The sequence below is a fragment of the Eubalaena glacialis genome, chromosome 7, assembly GCF_028564815.1.
Source record: "Eubalaena glacialis isolate mEubGla1 chromosome 7, mEubGla1.1.hap2.+ XY, whole genome shotgun sequence".
NCBI classification, from domain to species: domain Eukaryota; kingdom Metazoa; phylum Chordata; class Mammalia; order Artiodactyla; family Balaenidae; genus Eubalaena; species Eubalaena glacialis.
This window is the reverse complement of record NC_083722.1, coordinates 23,442,696-23,456,771: the sequence shown is the minus strand read 5'-3', so window position 1 is coordinate 23,456,771 and position 14,076 is coordinate 23,442,696. Positions and strand designations below refer to the sequence as shown.

At 57.2% G+C, this 14,076-nt stretch overlaps 2 protein-coding genes across 4 annotated transcripts; both read left to right on the top strand.

The window, feature by feature from the left end:
- Positions 1-639: 639 nt before the first annotated feature.
- On the top strand, positions 640-3,633 carry NRM (nurim). 2 transcript variants are annotated; one of them, XM_061195931.1, is made up of 4 exons: positions 642-829; positions 1,390-1,586; positions 2,198-2,374; positions 2,730-3,633. In XM_061195931.1, the coding sequence occupies exons 1-4, from the start codon at positions 697-699 to the stop codon at positions 3,009-3,011; spliced, it is 789 nt and encodes a 262-aa protein (XP_061051914.1). In that variant the 5' UTR covers positions 642-696; the 3' UTR covers positions 3,012-3,633. The 2 variants fall into 2 exon arrangements, with proteins under 2 accessions (XP_061051915.1, XP_061051914.1); XM_061195932.1 differs by lacking the exon at positions 2,198-2,374 and having other exon boundaries at positions 640-829.
- Positions 3,634-4,180: 547 nt separating this feature from the next.
- Positions 4,181-13,174, top strand: PPP1R18 (protein phosphatase 1 regulatory subunit 18). 2 transcript variants are annotated; one of them, XM_061195926.1, is made up of 4 exons: positions 4,181-4,577; positions 5,649-7,288; positions 11,387-11,597; positions 12,266-13,174. In XM_061195926.1, the coding sequence occupies exons 2-4, from the start codon at positions 5,675-5,677 to the stop codon at positions 12,283-12,285; spliced, it is 1,845 nt and encodes a 614-aa protein (XP_061051909.1). In that variant the 5' UTR covers positions 4,181-4,577; positions 5,649-5,674; the 3' UTR covers positions 12,286-13,174. The 2 variants fall into 2 exon arrangements, with proteins under 2 accessions (XP_061051909.1, XP_061051908.1); XM_061195925.1 differs by lacking the exon at positions 4,181-4,577 and adding an exon at positions 4,766-4,840.
- Positions 13,175-14,076: the final 902 nt, after the last annotated feature.

Here is a 14,076-nt window from a genome sequence, read left to right as displayed (position 1 = left end):
TATTTTAACATATTGTTACTCTCATGGTTACAAAGTAACAGCCTTTGGCATTAATAGAACAAATCTTTCAGTGTTACAGACAAGTTCTCTCCCCTTAGCAAGTGGAGAGGCAACAACTCAACTTTATAATAAATTACAGACTAAGCGTTAATTTGTGGTAAAATAGTCACTCTTTTTCATCTAACAAGCTGTAATGGATGATTCAGAGCTTTGGGTTCTCAGCCTGGGTCAACAGTCTTCCGTTCTCTCACCGTTCATTATTAAAGTGTTAACTGAGGCTTTGTAACCTCTGACTCTGGCTGTTTCCTAGTCAAAGCTGTTAAACGAAAGTGGGATCATAATGCTGTTTCTGCAAGAACCCTGCAAGAGAGGAACTGTCTTCATTTTAGATGCGAAAACTAGCCCAGCTGCGATTCAAACCACGTGACTGAACAGCCGCTGCCCTTCTCACCTCTCACTTGGGATTCTAACATTTCCTTCTGTGACGCGGAGATCGCAGACCGGGGAAAGGCACTCAGGGATCGGCCCTGCAGCTCGGTGTGAGAGAGCCGCGCGCGCCGGCCGGAAGCCTGGGCGTCGGCGCGCGGGAGCCCCGCCCTCCTGGGCAGGGTCCCAGGCGGGAGGCGGGGTCGGGGCGGAGCCTACGGCCGCGGGAATCCCAAACCCGCCCCTTTCCCCACCCCTCCATTTCTCGCCATGGCCCCTGCACTGCTGCTCGTCCCTGCTGCCCTCGCCTCTTTCATCCTGGCCTTTGGCACTGGAGTGGAGTTCGTGCGCTTTACCTCCCTTCGGCCACTTCTTGGAGGAATCTCGGAGTCTGGTGGTCCGGGTGAGCGGGAGGGAGCGAGGATGAGCTCTGGGGTAGGGAGGTGGAGCCGGAGCAGAGGGAGCGGGGGCGGGGCTTGGAGACAAATGACAGGGGAAGTCCAGGAGAGGGAACTAGAACCGTGAAAGCCGCCGAGACGCTGCAGGCGAGACCAGAGGGCTAAATTAGGTACTCAGGGATTAGCGGTTTGGAGAGGCGGGAGAGTGAGGACTGAGGGGGAGAGAAAGGGCGATGAGCAGAGTATTCTAAGGAAAGGCTTCGTAAAGAGGACTATGGAGAGTGTTATAAAGAGGGAGCATTTGGAGAACCGAAACAAGAAGGGCACTCCAGCCATGCCTTTCGTGACTGACCAGCATGAATCCTCTTCCCCAGCTCTGAAGGAGGCCTGGGGAAGAGGGAAGAAACAGGAAATAGAAAAGTGAGGTGGGCAAAGCCTAGAGAGGAAGCATTAAGGCTCTTGAAAGCATTAAGGGACATGGCCTGGGGTCCCAAGAGGAGATAAGGGTAGGGAGTTTTTCCCACAGTCTTCTTGATCTTTTGTCCCTTTCTCCAACTCCCGCTAGATGCCCGCCAGGGATGGCTGGCTGCCTTGCAGGACCAAAGCATTCTTGTCCCCCTGGCTTGGGATCTGGGGCTCCTGCTACTATTTGTGGGGCAGCACAGCCTCATGGCAACTGAGACAGTGAAGTCATGGATGTCCCGGTACTTTGGGGTCCTTCAGAGGTCACTGTACGTGGCATGCACTGCCCTGGCCTTGCAGGTATGAAGCCCTGGCAGCTGAGTCCTCAAGGGAAACAGTCTGAGTCTGTGGGAAGGATTCCATCGATTGGAGAGGCAAGGACCTTAGGCTTCTGATAAAACATGGGTTTAGGAGGAGAACTAAGGGTGTTCAGGACTGTAATCTCAGCTCCCATTCCTCCACAGCACATATCCTACTTTTTATCAAGAATGGTGTACTGCTTGTCATTCCCCGAGCATGATATATGCATTCTCACCGTTGCAACTTTGTTCATGTTGTCCTGCTTGAGATTCCCTTGTTAACTCCTCTTCAGTCCTATCCTTTCTTCAAAAGCACTTCCCTAGGGCGCAAGAGAAAGCTTCCCAGTTAGTACTCATCTGTTTCTCAGTGGTTGCTTGGCCTAGGCTACTTTGTGTACCTATCTGGTGACTCTCATCCATTCTTTTAAGTCCTCAGAGTAGACACAAGTCATTCTTACATACTTGGGACCCCATCCAGCACCCTCCACATGTTGAACATGCTCATGGTAGAGGCGGGGAGAGCAGCAGGCCAGCCTGGGGTGGGGGCAGCCTCTGGGTCTAGGTCTTTCAAGGGTGGGCTGCTGGGATACCCAGTCCCTCATCCTCCTTCAGCTGGTGATGCGGTACTGGGAGCCCGTGCCCAGGGGCCCCGTGTTGTGGGAGGCTCGGGCCGAGCCATGGGCCACTTGGGTGCCCCTCCTCTGCTTTGTGCTCCACGTCATTTCCTGGCTCCTTATCTTCAGCATCCTTCTCGTCTTTGACTACGCAGAGCTCATGGGCCTTAAACAGGTGAGGCTCCCAGATCCCTACCCAAGACCTCTGATCCTTTCTAGAATACCTCTTTCCCCTCCAAGGATGTCCCTCCTCCTCCCCTACTCTTCCACCTGCCTCTTGCTTTTGACTCCCTCACCTCCCTTTCTTGTAAGATAGTCTCCCCTCAGCCCTCCCTCAAAGGCCAGAAACCATGGGCTTCCTGGGCCTGGGGAAGTTTCATGGACCAGAGATGAGGATCAGGGACCCCAGTCTCAGAAGGGTGGTTCCTGGGCCTGCGTTATAGAAGGAGGGTGCCTGGAAGGGGAGGAAAGAGGCAGCTAAGTTGCGACAAGGGCTTGACTCCATTTCTAAGCCATTCTCCCTCTCCTAGGTGTACTACCATGTGCTGGGGCTGGGTGAGCCTCTGGCCCTGAAGTCTCCCCGGGCTCTGAGACTCTTCTCCCACCTGCGCCACCCAGTGTGTGTGGAGCTGCTGACTGTGCTATGGGTGGTGCCCACCCTGGGCACTGACCGCCTCCTCCTTGCTCTCCTCCTTACCCTCTACCTGGGCCTGGCTCACGGACTTGACCAGCAAGATCTCCGCTACCTCCGGGCCCAGCTGCAAAGAAAACTCCACCTGCTCTCCCGGCCCCAGGACGGGGAGGCCGAGTGAGGGGCTAACCCTGGTTCCAAGCCCTGTACTTCCTTTTCCCCTCCAATTCCAAATCCCCTTAACATCCAGGCCTTGGCTGCCTCAGACCAGAGGCCCAAATCCATGGACTGAAGGAGCTGTCCCTTCCCTTGCTTGAGCCTCCACTCCTTGGGTCCAGCTCCATATCTTAAATTCTGAGTTTCAGCCATTGGACTCCAAGGGCCGCTTCTCACCAGCCAGGAAGAGGGAGTGGGGAACTTATCTGTCTCCTCAGAGTTTAGGGCTTGACCCTCCATTAACAACCTCCTCACAAGGAGAAGGGTCTGGCCTGACCACTCCCCTGGTCCTATTTCTGGCCTCTGCGCCTCAAGGATCCTCTTCTCCACGTCTAGCTCCCCTCCTAGGAGCTGGACCAAGGTCTGCCAAGTTTGATGGTAGTGGCTGCCCCATCAGGCTCCACACCTTGCAGCTGCAGCCCAGCCCCACTGTCTGGCCTTTCCAGCTCCCTAGGCCCTGGCCCTGGGCTCCAGACTCATGAACCTAGTTGAGCGGATTCTCCTGCTCTTAATTCGGGGGACTAAGGGCTCCCTGCTCTCCCGAGTAACTCGCGCTGCAGGAAAATAAAATTCAGCCTGGTTTTTCTACGTGTAGCATGCAGTCTATGTCAGTGTCTCTCAAGCTGCAGGGCTGACTCTGGGAAGGACAGGCGAGCCAGACTCGAGTCTGGGCATCGGCCGCGCCCTCTGGTGACCGCTGGGTGGCGGCCACTCCCCGCGGACCCCCCCACCTTCCCGGAGCACCCGGTTCCCCTTCCTCCAAATCCCCCAGTTTCCTCGCTGCAGACCTGGGGACCCACGGCAGACAGGTTGAAGCGGAAGAGTGGGGCAGCGGCTCCGGTAAGGGAGCTAGCTTCCAAAACCGTTGGCTTCCGAGCGCCGCTCCTGCTGACGCCCCCTCCCTACGGGTCCCCCGCAGCCCGGCGGCCGCCCCGGCCCCCACGGTAACAAAGGCTGGCCCGGGAAGGCAAACGCGTGGGGAGGAGTGGCAGGAGATGGGAAGGGCGGGCCCGGCTCGGAGCAGCTGCCGCTTCCTCCCCAAGTCCCTCGAGGGGCCTGAGTCACGGGCCGCCGCCCTGGGTTGGCGAGCTGGGGGCGGAGGTCTGGACACCTGGGTTATCCGGGAGCCGGGTGAGAGGCCCTGGGGACAGACGGCGGAGCGCCAGGGCTGGCGGCGGGAAGAGAGGAGACCCGGAGCCGAGTCCCACGCGGGGTCGGAGGGAGCGAGGCTCCGCCCCCTCGCCCGGCTCCGCCCCGCGCCCCCTTCCCTCTCCCCATTGTCCTCAGACAAAGCGGCCGTCTCCCCCCGCCCGGCCCCCTGGTCTCTGTCTCCGTCCCTCCTCCTTGGCTCCCTCTTTCCCTCCTCCTCGGCTCCCTCTTTCCCTCCTCCTCTCCCTCCCTCCTCCCCTCCCTCCTCCCCTCCCTCCTGTCTCCGGATCTCCCTCGATCCCTCTCTCCTCCTCTTCCTCTCTCCTCCTCTCTCCGGACGTCAGGCTCCTTCGCACCCCCTCCCCTGGGAGCCCCGCGGCGTGTGAGTTGACTGAGGGGCTTCAGACTTGGGGAGGGGGTGTCTCCTCTCCCGTCCCCGCTCCCGTCCTCGGCCCGGACCTTGGGCTGTCTCCTCTTTGTGCCGAGATTGCCTGTCTGTGCGGTCAGAGCCGGGTGGGGATGGCCGGCTATGTCGGGGTTCCGTGAGAGCCAAGACCCGGGCACGGGACTGGCAGGCTCCGGAAAAAAGAGGTGTAGGGCCGGTGCTCCGCACGTCTGGGTCTCGGGGCACCGCCGGTGGGGGAGGTAGGCGGTGGTGCCGGGACCGCGTTAGGGTGGGGGTGGACGCCAGGGTTCTGGGAACGTGCTGGCAGCTCCGACACCCGGCTTCCGAAAGTCCCCGGGGGAGGGTATTTCCCCTGACCCGCCTCGGGGCGGAGTGCGGGGCGGAGGGGTGGGGGCTGGGGGGCCGGAGAGGCGTGGCCCGAGTAGAGCTGGAAGGGGAGCCCGGACCTCCGGGGCCCACGCTGAGACGCGCCGGGCTGCAGCCGCGGAACCCCCTCGCCCCTCTGCCCCCTGACTTCCCCTTCTCCCTTAGACCTCTCCACTCTCTGCCCTCCCACCTCCCCGACACCCCCTCAGGTCCCACTGCCCCCTCTCCGGCGGGATTCCCTGACCTCTCTTCCCACTCTCACCGCTCCTGGGGTAGCGGTGAGGCAACCTCGCCTGGACCCTGTCCCCCTCACGCCCAGCCTCTCTTTTCTCTCTTCGCCCTCGCGCCAACTTCTCTCGTTTTTCTCTCTTCTCACATCCTGGGGACTGTCTCTGATACCCAATAACCTGTACTGACAAATCTGACTCCTGCCTCTTTGCCCTGAATCTCCACTCTTCCTCTCAACCCATCCCCCGACCGCCATCAACTTGGCTCTTAGTTTCCTCTTCACTTTCTCAGTTTTTCCCCTTTCCCTGCTCCCCCCTCTTTCCCTCTGTCCTCACCCTCAGCTCCTCTGCCCTCCTCTGTGTCCCACCTCTCCGCTCCACTTCCTCCCCTCCCACCCCCATTCTCACCCCCTGGGCCTCTCTGGAGCCTCTCCTTCCTGTTCTCTGCCCCCAGCGTTCCCCACCCTCCCCAAGGGGACCATGGCCACCATCCCGGACTGGAAGCTACAGCTGCTAGCCCGGCGCCGGCAGGAGGAAGCAGCCGTTCGTGGCCGGGAGAAGGCAGAGCAGGAGCGGCTGTCCCAGATGCCAGCCTGGAAGCGGGGGCTTCTGGAGCGCCGCCGGGCCAAGCTTGGTCTGTCTCCCGGGGAGCCTAGCCCTGTGCCTGGGACTACGGAGGCTGGACCTCCAGACCCAGATGAGTCTGCTGTCCTCCTGGAGGCCATTGGGCCAGTGCACCAGAACCGATTTATTCGGCAAGAGCGCCAGCAGCAGCAACAGCAGCGGAGTGAAGAGCTACTTGCAGAGAGACGGCCTGGGTCTTTAGAGGCCTGGGAGCGGAGACCCAGCCCTGGGGAGATGCGGGATCAGAGCCCCAAGGGAAGAGAGTCAAGGGAAGAGCGGCTCAGTCCCAGGGAAGCCAGAGAGAGGAGGCTGGGGATAGGGGGAGCTCGAGAGTCGAGCCCCAGGCCTTTGGAGGCTCGAGACTGGAGGCAGAGCCCAGGAGAGGCTGGAGACAGGAGCTCCAGACTGTCAGAGGTGAGGAAATGGAGGCTGAGCCCTGGAGAAACTCCAGAGCGGAGTCTGAGACTGGCAGAGCCTCAAGAACAAAGCCCCAGGAGAAAAGAGGTGGTGGAAAATAGACTGAGCCCAGTGGAGTCTGACAACCAGAAGTTGGGCCTGACAGAGGCCCATAAATGGAGGCCTGATTCCAGAGAGTCTCAGGAACAGATTTGGGTACAACCGGAGGCATCAGAGTGGAGGCTGAGCTCAGGAGAAGAAAGAAAAGACTGCTCAGAGGAATGTGGGAGACAAGAAGAGAGGCCAAGTCCAAGGATGGTCCCAGAAGAGATTACAGCGTCGTCAGAGACCCTGACAAGGGAGGCTCCAGACAGCAGTTCTGGAGGAGTGGAGGCAGCAGAACAGAGGCCCACCCCTGCGGAGGATGGCGAGAGGGGCTTGAGGCTGACAGAAGGGTGGAAATGGACCCTGAACTCTGGGAAGGTTCGAGATTGGACACCCAGGGACACAGAGACTCAAACTCAGAAACGAGACCCTCCAGAGTCTGCCGAGAAGCACCTGAGTCCTCTCGCTGCAGAGGCTGGAGAAGGGGAAGCTGAGAAGGAGGAGGCAGGGGCTCAGGGCAGGCCTCTGAGCGCCCTGCAGAACCGCTGCTCTGTGCCCTCCCCCCTCCCACCAGAGGACGCTGGGACTGGAGGCTCTAGACAGCAGGAAGAGGAAGCAGGGGAACTCCGGCCCCCACCAGCAGCCCCACTGTCTCCCCCACCCCCAGCCCCACCTGCCCCCCAGTCCCCTGGGGATCCCCTCATGAGCCGTCTGTTCTATGGGGTGAAGGCAGGGCCAGGGGTGGGGGCCCCCCGCCGCAGCGGACACACCTTCACAGTCAACCCCCGGCGGTCCGTGCCCCCTGCAGCCCCTGCCACTCCGGCCAGCCCAGCCACAGCTGACGCTGCAGTCCCTGGGGCTGGGAAGAAGCGGTACCCAACTGCCGAGGAGATCTTGGTTCTGGGGGGCTACCTCCGCCTCGGCCGCAGCTGCCTTGTCAAGGGGTCCCCTGAAAGGCACCACAAACAGGTAGGGAGCAGCCAAGTCAGACTCCTTAGAAGCCCACTTGTCAGCTCTCTGTGGGCTCCTGTCTCTGTCTCATATGCCTGTATTCTTGTCTTGGTCTATGCATTCTTGTTAATTCCTGCCGCCACTCTTCCTCCCCTGCACACACACCCTTCCTTCTCGTAGCCCTTCTTATCCATTCACTTCCCAGCCCAAGGAGCCTGCCCCGCAACCAAGCGCTGTCCTGGGTGTGTCCCTCTCAGGGTGTGCCCAGGCTGCTCACCCTCCTTTCCCTCAGGCTCTGAGCCCCCAGCCCCCCAGTTCTTTCCATTGCTGAGTCTGTGACCCAACCCAGGCCGTCTGGTGGGAGACTTGAGCTGAGGCCACAGCCTGGAGCTTATGAGGGCAGGGTCCGCAGGGCAAAAGCACTTCCAGCCTTCCAGCGGGGAGAATGTCGGGGTGGGAAGCCTGGGGAGGTGGAGGGGGTGGCTTTGGGCTTGTAGGGAGAAGTGAGTGGAGGAGGGTCTCACAGACCCGAGGAAGAGGGGTGCAGAGCGGAGTAGGGACACCTTAGGATAGCAGGGGGAGGGGAGTGGAACAGGGCTGGCCGAGGAGCAGAGAGAAGGCTTTTGAACCCCGAGTCTGCCCCATGGGAGAGACGCACACAGAGGCCATTTGAAGTGGGTGACCTTGAGGTTGCACACCCCCAGCTGGGCCGCTGCTTCAGACAGTACTCCCTTCTCTCTTGGGACAAGAAAAGCCTTCTCCTCTTCCAAAATACCCCCTCGCCACTCCCTCCCTGTCCTTCCTCCCTGGGCTTCCCCTCCCTCCCCAGAACTGGCTCAGCAGTTGGTTTTCCCCTCTCTTCCTGCCATCCCGGCCTCTCCCTCCTCTTGGGGTAGAAAGAAAGAGAAGTGAATTTGGAGGCACTGAGCTGAGAGCAGGGAGTACAATGGGAGTTAAGGACGGGGTGGGGTGGGGGCCGAGGCCAGCAGAAGAAGGCAGTGCAGGGAAGTTGGGAACAGCCAAGCTGACTTCTTCCCCTGGCCCTGGCCCAACTGCTTCCCCATACACCAGTTTCCAGCTTGAAAAACTCTAAGGAAAGAGAGGGCTCTGCATCTAACTCATCTCTCCAGAGGCTGGGAAGACCTTCCTAGTCTCCAGTCCTCATCTCATGTGTGACATCCTCAGACTTGTTTTTTGTGTCCTCGGTATCGGTGGGAAAGCACAGGGACCAAAGCTCGGGGTCACTTGAGACCCCAGTTCATCTTCACATGAAGCTTAAGCTCCCATCCTCGAGCCATGGTCCCTGAGTCTGTCCTGAGCTCTCTGACTGCTACCAGCCCCTTCCCCTTCAGGCTGGGCAGATGCAAGGAAGTAGGTGAGGAACGACCAGGGCGAGGTGTTCAGAGAAGTCACTTCCTACTGTAGAGGTTGGCTTGTGCCTCTGGGGAGAAGCAAAGAGGAGAAAGCATGAATTTGGGGGCCCAAAGCCCGGGGACTGTCTGAGTGCAGGGCAGGACCTGAGAGGGTGACCATACCTAGGTCAGGGAGCAGGGGAGCCGGAAGCAGATCGCCCAAACAGGAAGCCTGTGGGGGGGACCGGAAGGCTGGTGGGGCTGAGTGGCAAATGCAGGGCCATGGGCCTGCCAGAACTGTGCTCAGGATGTGGTGAGAGAATAAGGAAGCAGCCGCTTGGGGTGGGGGTGGGGAAGAAGCAGCACAGAGTTCTCTAGGCCCAGACACCTTCCCCTCAGCCCTCCCTCAGGCCTTCTCCACTCGCCCAGCACCCTGCTCATCAGGGACAGGCATGTCCTGTCCCCAGCTTCCAGATCAGGAATATGAGGACCCTGCCACCCAACACTCCCCCCCTTCCCTAAATAACTCCTGTTTTGCAGGCTAATTCCATCAAATGTATCCCTGCCACTGGGAGAGAAATCCCAGCCCTGCCACTGGAGCCCAGGGGTTGGGCTGTGGCTGGTGCCCTTCCCCAGAGGCCCCTCTGGCAGGGAGACCAGCCCCTCCCCTCTCCAGCCCCCTTGTGACCTTATATAGCTGATGAGAGGAGTGAGTCACCCCCTCCGTACCCCTCACCCCACACGCCCCATGCAGGCTGTGCATTCCTGAGAAGCCCAGTCAGAAGCTGGGCCTGGTGGTGAGGAGGGAAGCAGGGTCGGGGGAGAGAGACAAACGTGGAGGGAGAGCAAATAAAATGGATCCTTTTCCAGAGCAGATAATAAACTACGCAGCTTGTTATCTCAAAAGGTGATATGAAAAGAAAACCGAAATGGGTTCCCAGAAGTTTGGGTAAATCTGTCAGCAATAGAAGTAGTTCCTTTTGAGAAACTGGGATATAAGGGGTCTGGTTCCTGTCACTTGATTCTACCAGCCAGCTGTTCCACAGACACAGACTGGGGGTTGACTGTGTACAGACTGGACTGCCCCCGCCCCCAGTATTCCCCCAGTGTTGGTCCTCTGTTGGGACCACATCTGAGGTCTGGATGAAGCCTTCCTTACCCATTGTGGCAACTTCCACGTTTCTATTGACAGCAGACACAAATAAGTAAACAAATAAGTAAATTCTCTGGTAGGTTAGGTTAGAAGGTGGTAAGTGATTATGGGAAAACATTAGAACAGGGACAAGTGGAACCTAGAGGGCCAGGAGGTAGGAGGAGCAAATATGACAACTTAATAATAGCATGATGCAGAGAGAGGGAGCCACGGCGATATTTGGGGGAAGAGTGTTCTAGGCGGAGGGAACAGCCAGTGCAAAGGCCCTGAGGTAAGAGTGCCCCTGGTGGGGCTGGAGGAAATCACAGCCAATGTGGCTGGAGTGGAGGAGGATGCTGGAGAGGAGTGGGGAGAGGCACACTGGGAGCCCCTTGTAGGCCTTGGCCAGTCTCTGGCTTTTGCTCCCAGTGAGGTGGGGGCCAATGCCAGGTTTGGACCCAGGGAGTGACACACACAGTCTCTGAGTTCTAGCTTCCCTCAGGGACCTCAGGTGTTAGCAACCACCTGTCCAGCCACCGTCCTGGTTTCTCTCGTCATACCCCAGTCCCTGCAGAGACTCAGGGGTGCAGGGCTTCAGCCCCGAGTTTCCCAAACAGACGCCAGAGGAGGCCTGGGGAGATCATCTGGACCTTTCTGAGCAGTTCACATGGAATCCTCCTGTATGTCTCCTTAATCGCTATGGCTCCCAGAGTTAATCCCACCCTGCCCCTTCCCCCTGAGCTTCTTAGGAGGGCAAAGGGGAAGGGTAAAAAGGTAGTGAGAGCAGCTGGGGCTCGCCTGCCCTTGAGACAGTATGTTTAGGAAGGATTTTCTGCCCCGTCCAGATCCCTTCTGGTCATTTGCCTCTGTCTCTGCACGTCCCTTCTGGTGCATTCTCCACCCCCATCCCATGTTTGCCCGGACTTTCCTCTCTGCCCCTGTCACCTCCCCCAGCTGCACCTTTCAGGCACTCGGGCTCATCTTCTCCGTGTGTTTTGGGGAGAGTCTCATTTCCTCTGGGCTTTTCTGTTGGTCTCCGCTCCCCTCTCAGACCCAAGACCCTTTCCTGTGGGTCCACTCCAGCTGGAGGAGGGGAGTGAGGGGGGTGGGAGGGGCTGGTGACCAGGGTCCTGGGTTTCCCCTGAACAGCAAGGGGCCGAGGCTATGGAAACCATTGTGCCTGTCTTTGCTTTTGGCGGGGATCCCTCCCAGCCAGCTCTTTCCAGCTCTTTTCAAATCTCACCTCCTCTGGGTAGCCATCCTGATTGTTCCCAGGGTGCCCAAAGACTCAGTTCTGATCACAGGACTTACCTCCATGTTTTTAATTTGTTTTTACCCTTCTGCCTCCCACACTCTAAAAGCAGAACCTTGGTCCTGTGTTACTCACTTCTGCCACCTGGTCCCCTGCCAAAGCTCAGGTCAACGTCAATGTTTTTGAAATGATATGATTGAAGAGGGAAAATCTGGGATTGGAGAGAGAGTACTGAAAGGAAAACTGGCTTCCAGAGTGGCTGGGGAGGACAAAGTCAGCGAGTGCCCAAATCCAGTCCCCACTCTCCATCCTGCACCTGTTACCCTGCAGTCTTCCCCCTGCTGACCTCGCCTCCTCCCCCCTTTCTCTCCCATCCTCAGCTCAAGATCTCCTTCAGCGAGACAGCCCTGGAGACCACGTACCAATACCCCTCCGAGAGTTCGGTGCTGGAGGAGCTGGGCCCGGAGCCTGAGGCCCCCAGTGCCTCCAGTCCCCCAGCGGCCCAACCCGACGACGAAGAGGATGAGGAGGAACTGCTACTGCTGCAGCCAGAGCTCCAGGGCGGGCTGCGCACCAAGGCCCTGATAGTGGGTGAGTGCGGCCTCCGCCGGCCCGACGGCGCCCCCTGGTGTTCGGAATGGGCACTGCGGTCCAGGAGGGAGGGGGAGGATTTAATGTTGGCGCTTGGAAGGGTCTTGGCAGGGCCTCTAGCCCAACTGCTCCTTTAACAGATGGGAAAACGGAGGTCCTGGGAAGCGAAGTGCACGTGAGGTCTCCATATTTCAAAACCAGGCCTCTTTCTGAGCGCTCTAGTGTGGTTAAAAACACAGGGTTTGGATCAGACAGGCCTGAGTTTGAATTCCATCTTGTCTCTTAATTGTGGTGTGACCTCAGGGAAATCACCTGACCTCTGGCCTCAGTTTATTATTGTGAAATGGGGTTAATAATAACTACCTCTTGGAATTGTTGGGAGGGTTAAGTAATTTTTGTAGAACACCTAGGAACTATGGCTGGACATCAAATTACTTAACCTCTCCTGGGGTTATTGTGAGATTAAGCGAGTTATGAGAATGGCTGGCACAGAATCCAGGCTAAATGAGTGATGGCTGCTGTTACTAGTAGTAACAGGCACTCAGGATGTGGAAGATATTATAAGATTTCCTACATGCCAACTGGCCTTCAGTGTGGGCAGTGGGTAGGGAAGGCGGGAAGCAGAGACCCTCACTCATTCTCTATCCTTATTGCCTCCTCTCCCACAGATGAGTCTTGCCGGAGGTGACCCTCTTCCAACACTGGGATATACCTCCCTCCTTCCCAGAACTGAAGATCCTGGAGCCCAGAAGATTCAGAGCAGACAGACCCTGAATATGAGCCTGGCAGGGAAGGGCAACCAACATCTTCCAACTTGCTTTCCTCATCCTGTTTCTGGGGGCGGAGGCAACCGCACAGTTTCCACCCTTATCAGACATGCTGGTGCATCCTAGGTGACCCAAGATCCCCATCAAGTCCTGGGGAGGAGCACAGAGCTCACGGGGCGCGGTGTGGGGGTACGGATGGAGCACCCTCTCCATCTCCGTGGGCAGGGTAACTCTCCCCACAGCCTTCCTTGACTCCCCACCACCCCCTGGGGCTCTCGGGATTTAAGTACCCATGTCCCTGGGAGACCTGGCCCACACTGCATTTACAGGCACCTCTCCCTCCTGTTCCTTAGGTCACTGCCCCTTTGTTTACAGCGCCTGCCTCCTCTCTTGACCACAGCCTGGTTTACAAAACCCCCCAGTTCCCAGCCCCACCTGCCAAAGTCCCGGGTTTACAAGCCACATCTACTTGTGTGTCCACATCTACTTGTGAATCCTCTCCCCTGTCCCCTGAAGTCACCTCATTGGGGTGACCTGGGGGTATGGCTTCCTCCACCTTTGCTCAGTATTACTGTCTCAGTTTTCCCCAAGAGGGAAGGCTGGGAACCTTAACTCTGTATCCCCCTCTAGTTATTTAATTCTGTTCCTCCTAGTGGTTCACAATTGAACTGAATTGCGAGGGTGTGGGGTGAGTAATGAGGCGCCTCAACTTTCTTCCCCCAATTCTCCTTCCCTCTCAATTGCCTGGTTTTTTGGTTTTGTTTGTCTTTTTTAACTTTCCATAATAAAGTGGAGCTCTCTCCGACTCTCCTGCTGCTTCTTCTTTAGAAAAAGTGCATGTTGGGGGTGGGGTGGGCTCTGGGCTCCTCCTTCCAGGCCTCTCCCTCCCATCTTCTTCTTAGCCGTGAAGAGGAATCAGCCACGGCTGTGGGAGGGGAAAATGACGAAGGTGAACCAGGAACTCAGCAATGACATGTAGAAAGGGCTCTGGGAGAGCCTGGCACTGGTTTCTCAAAGGACTAGCAAGTGAAGGACTGGATTTTTGTTGTTGTTGTTTGTTTGTTTGTTTGTTTTTGGCTGCGCCTCACGGTTTGCAGCATCTCAGTTCCTCGACCAGGGATTGAACCTGGGCCTCTGCGGTGAAATCGCCCAATCCAAACCACTAGATCACCAGGGAACTCCCTGTTTTTTTTTAATTCTTGTTTTTTTTTAATTAACTTAAATTTTTTTTTTAGTCTAGGGCTGGTTTGAGAAAGGGCAGTTGAAGCATCCACTAGACTGGAAGTACCATGAGGACAAACTGTGTTGGTTGGGTTTACTGCAGCATCCCCACGCCTGGCACCTAGTAGATACAAAAATTTATTTTTAGTATGAGTGACTGAACAAATGAATGAAAAGATGAAAAGGGCTAAAAATTTGGAAGCAAAGGACACTCTGAATTGAAGGATTCTGGTATTCAGAAGCCTAGTGCAATGCAAGCAGCCAGATAGTATGTGATCAGTAGTGGCTAATCCAGGGGATTTTACTCCAAGACTCAGGACCATAAATAATAAGTCTCCTGAAATTGCTGCAAGTATAGTGTATATACAGAAGTGCAGATTCCTCAAAAGAGTCTCCTCTGATAGACAATGGGATAATCCTTGGCTTTGTGGCCCAAGTGTAGTTGGTACTGGGAGGTTTCCCCATTTCAATGAATTTTTATTTTCTACAAA

What these genes read in the sequence shown, in the direction of transcription:
- NRM (XM_061195931.1), top strand. Translation starts at nt 697, where the DNA reads ATGGCCCCTGCACTGCTGCTCGTCCCTGCTGCCCTCGCCTCTTTCATC. An exon ending in GCACTGCCCTGGCCTTGCAG is followed by an intron (nt 1,587 to 2,197) that starts GTATGAAGCCCT and finishes ATCCTCCTTCAG; the next exon opens with CTGGTGATGCGGTACTGGGA. An exon ending in AGCTCATGGGCCTTAAACAG is followed by an intron (nt 2,375 to 2,729) that starts GTGAGGCTCCCA and finishes TCCCTCTCCTAG; the next exon opens with GTGTACTACCATGTGCTGGG.
- PPP1R18 (XM_061195926.1), top strand. Translation starts at nt 5,675, where the DNA reads ATGGCCACCATCCCGGACTGGAAGCTACAGCTGCTAGCCCGGCGCCGG. An exon ending in CTGAAAGGCACCACAAACAG is followed by an intron (nt 7,289 to 11,386) that starts GTAGGGAGCAGC and finishes TCCCATCCTCAG; the next exon opens with CTCAAGATCTCCTTCAGCGA. An exon ending in CACCAAGGCCCTGATAGTGG is followed by an intron (nt 11,598 to 12,265) that starts GTGAGTGCGGCC and finishes CCTCTCCCACAG; the next exon opens with ATGAGTCTTGCCGGAGGTGA.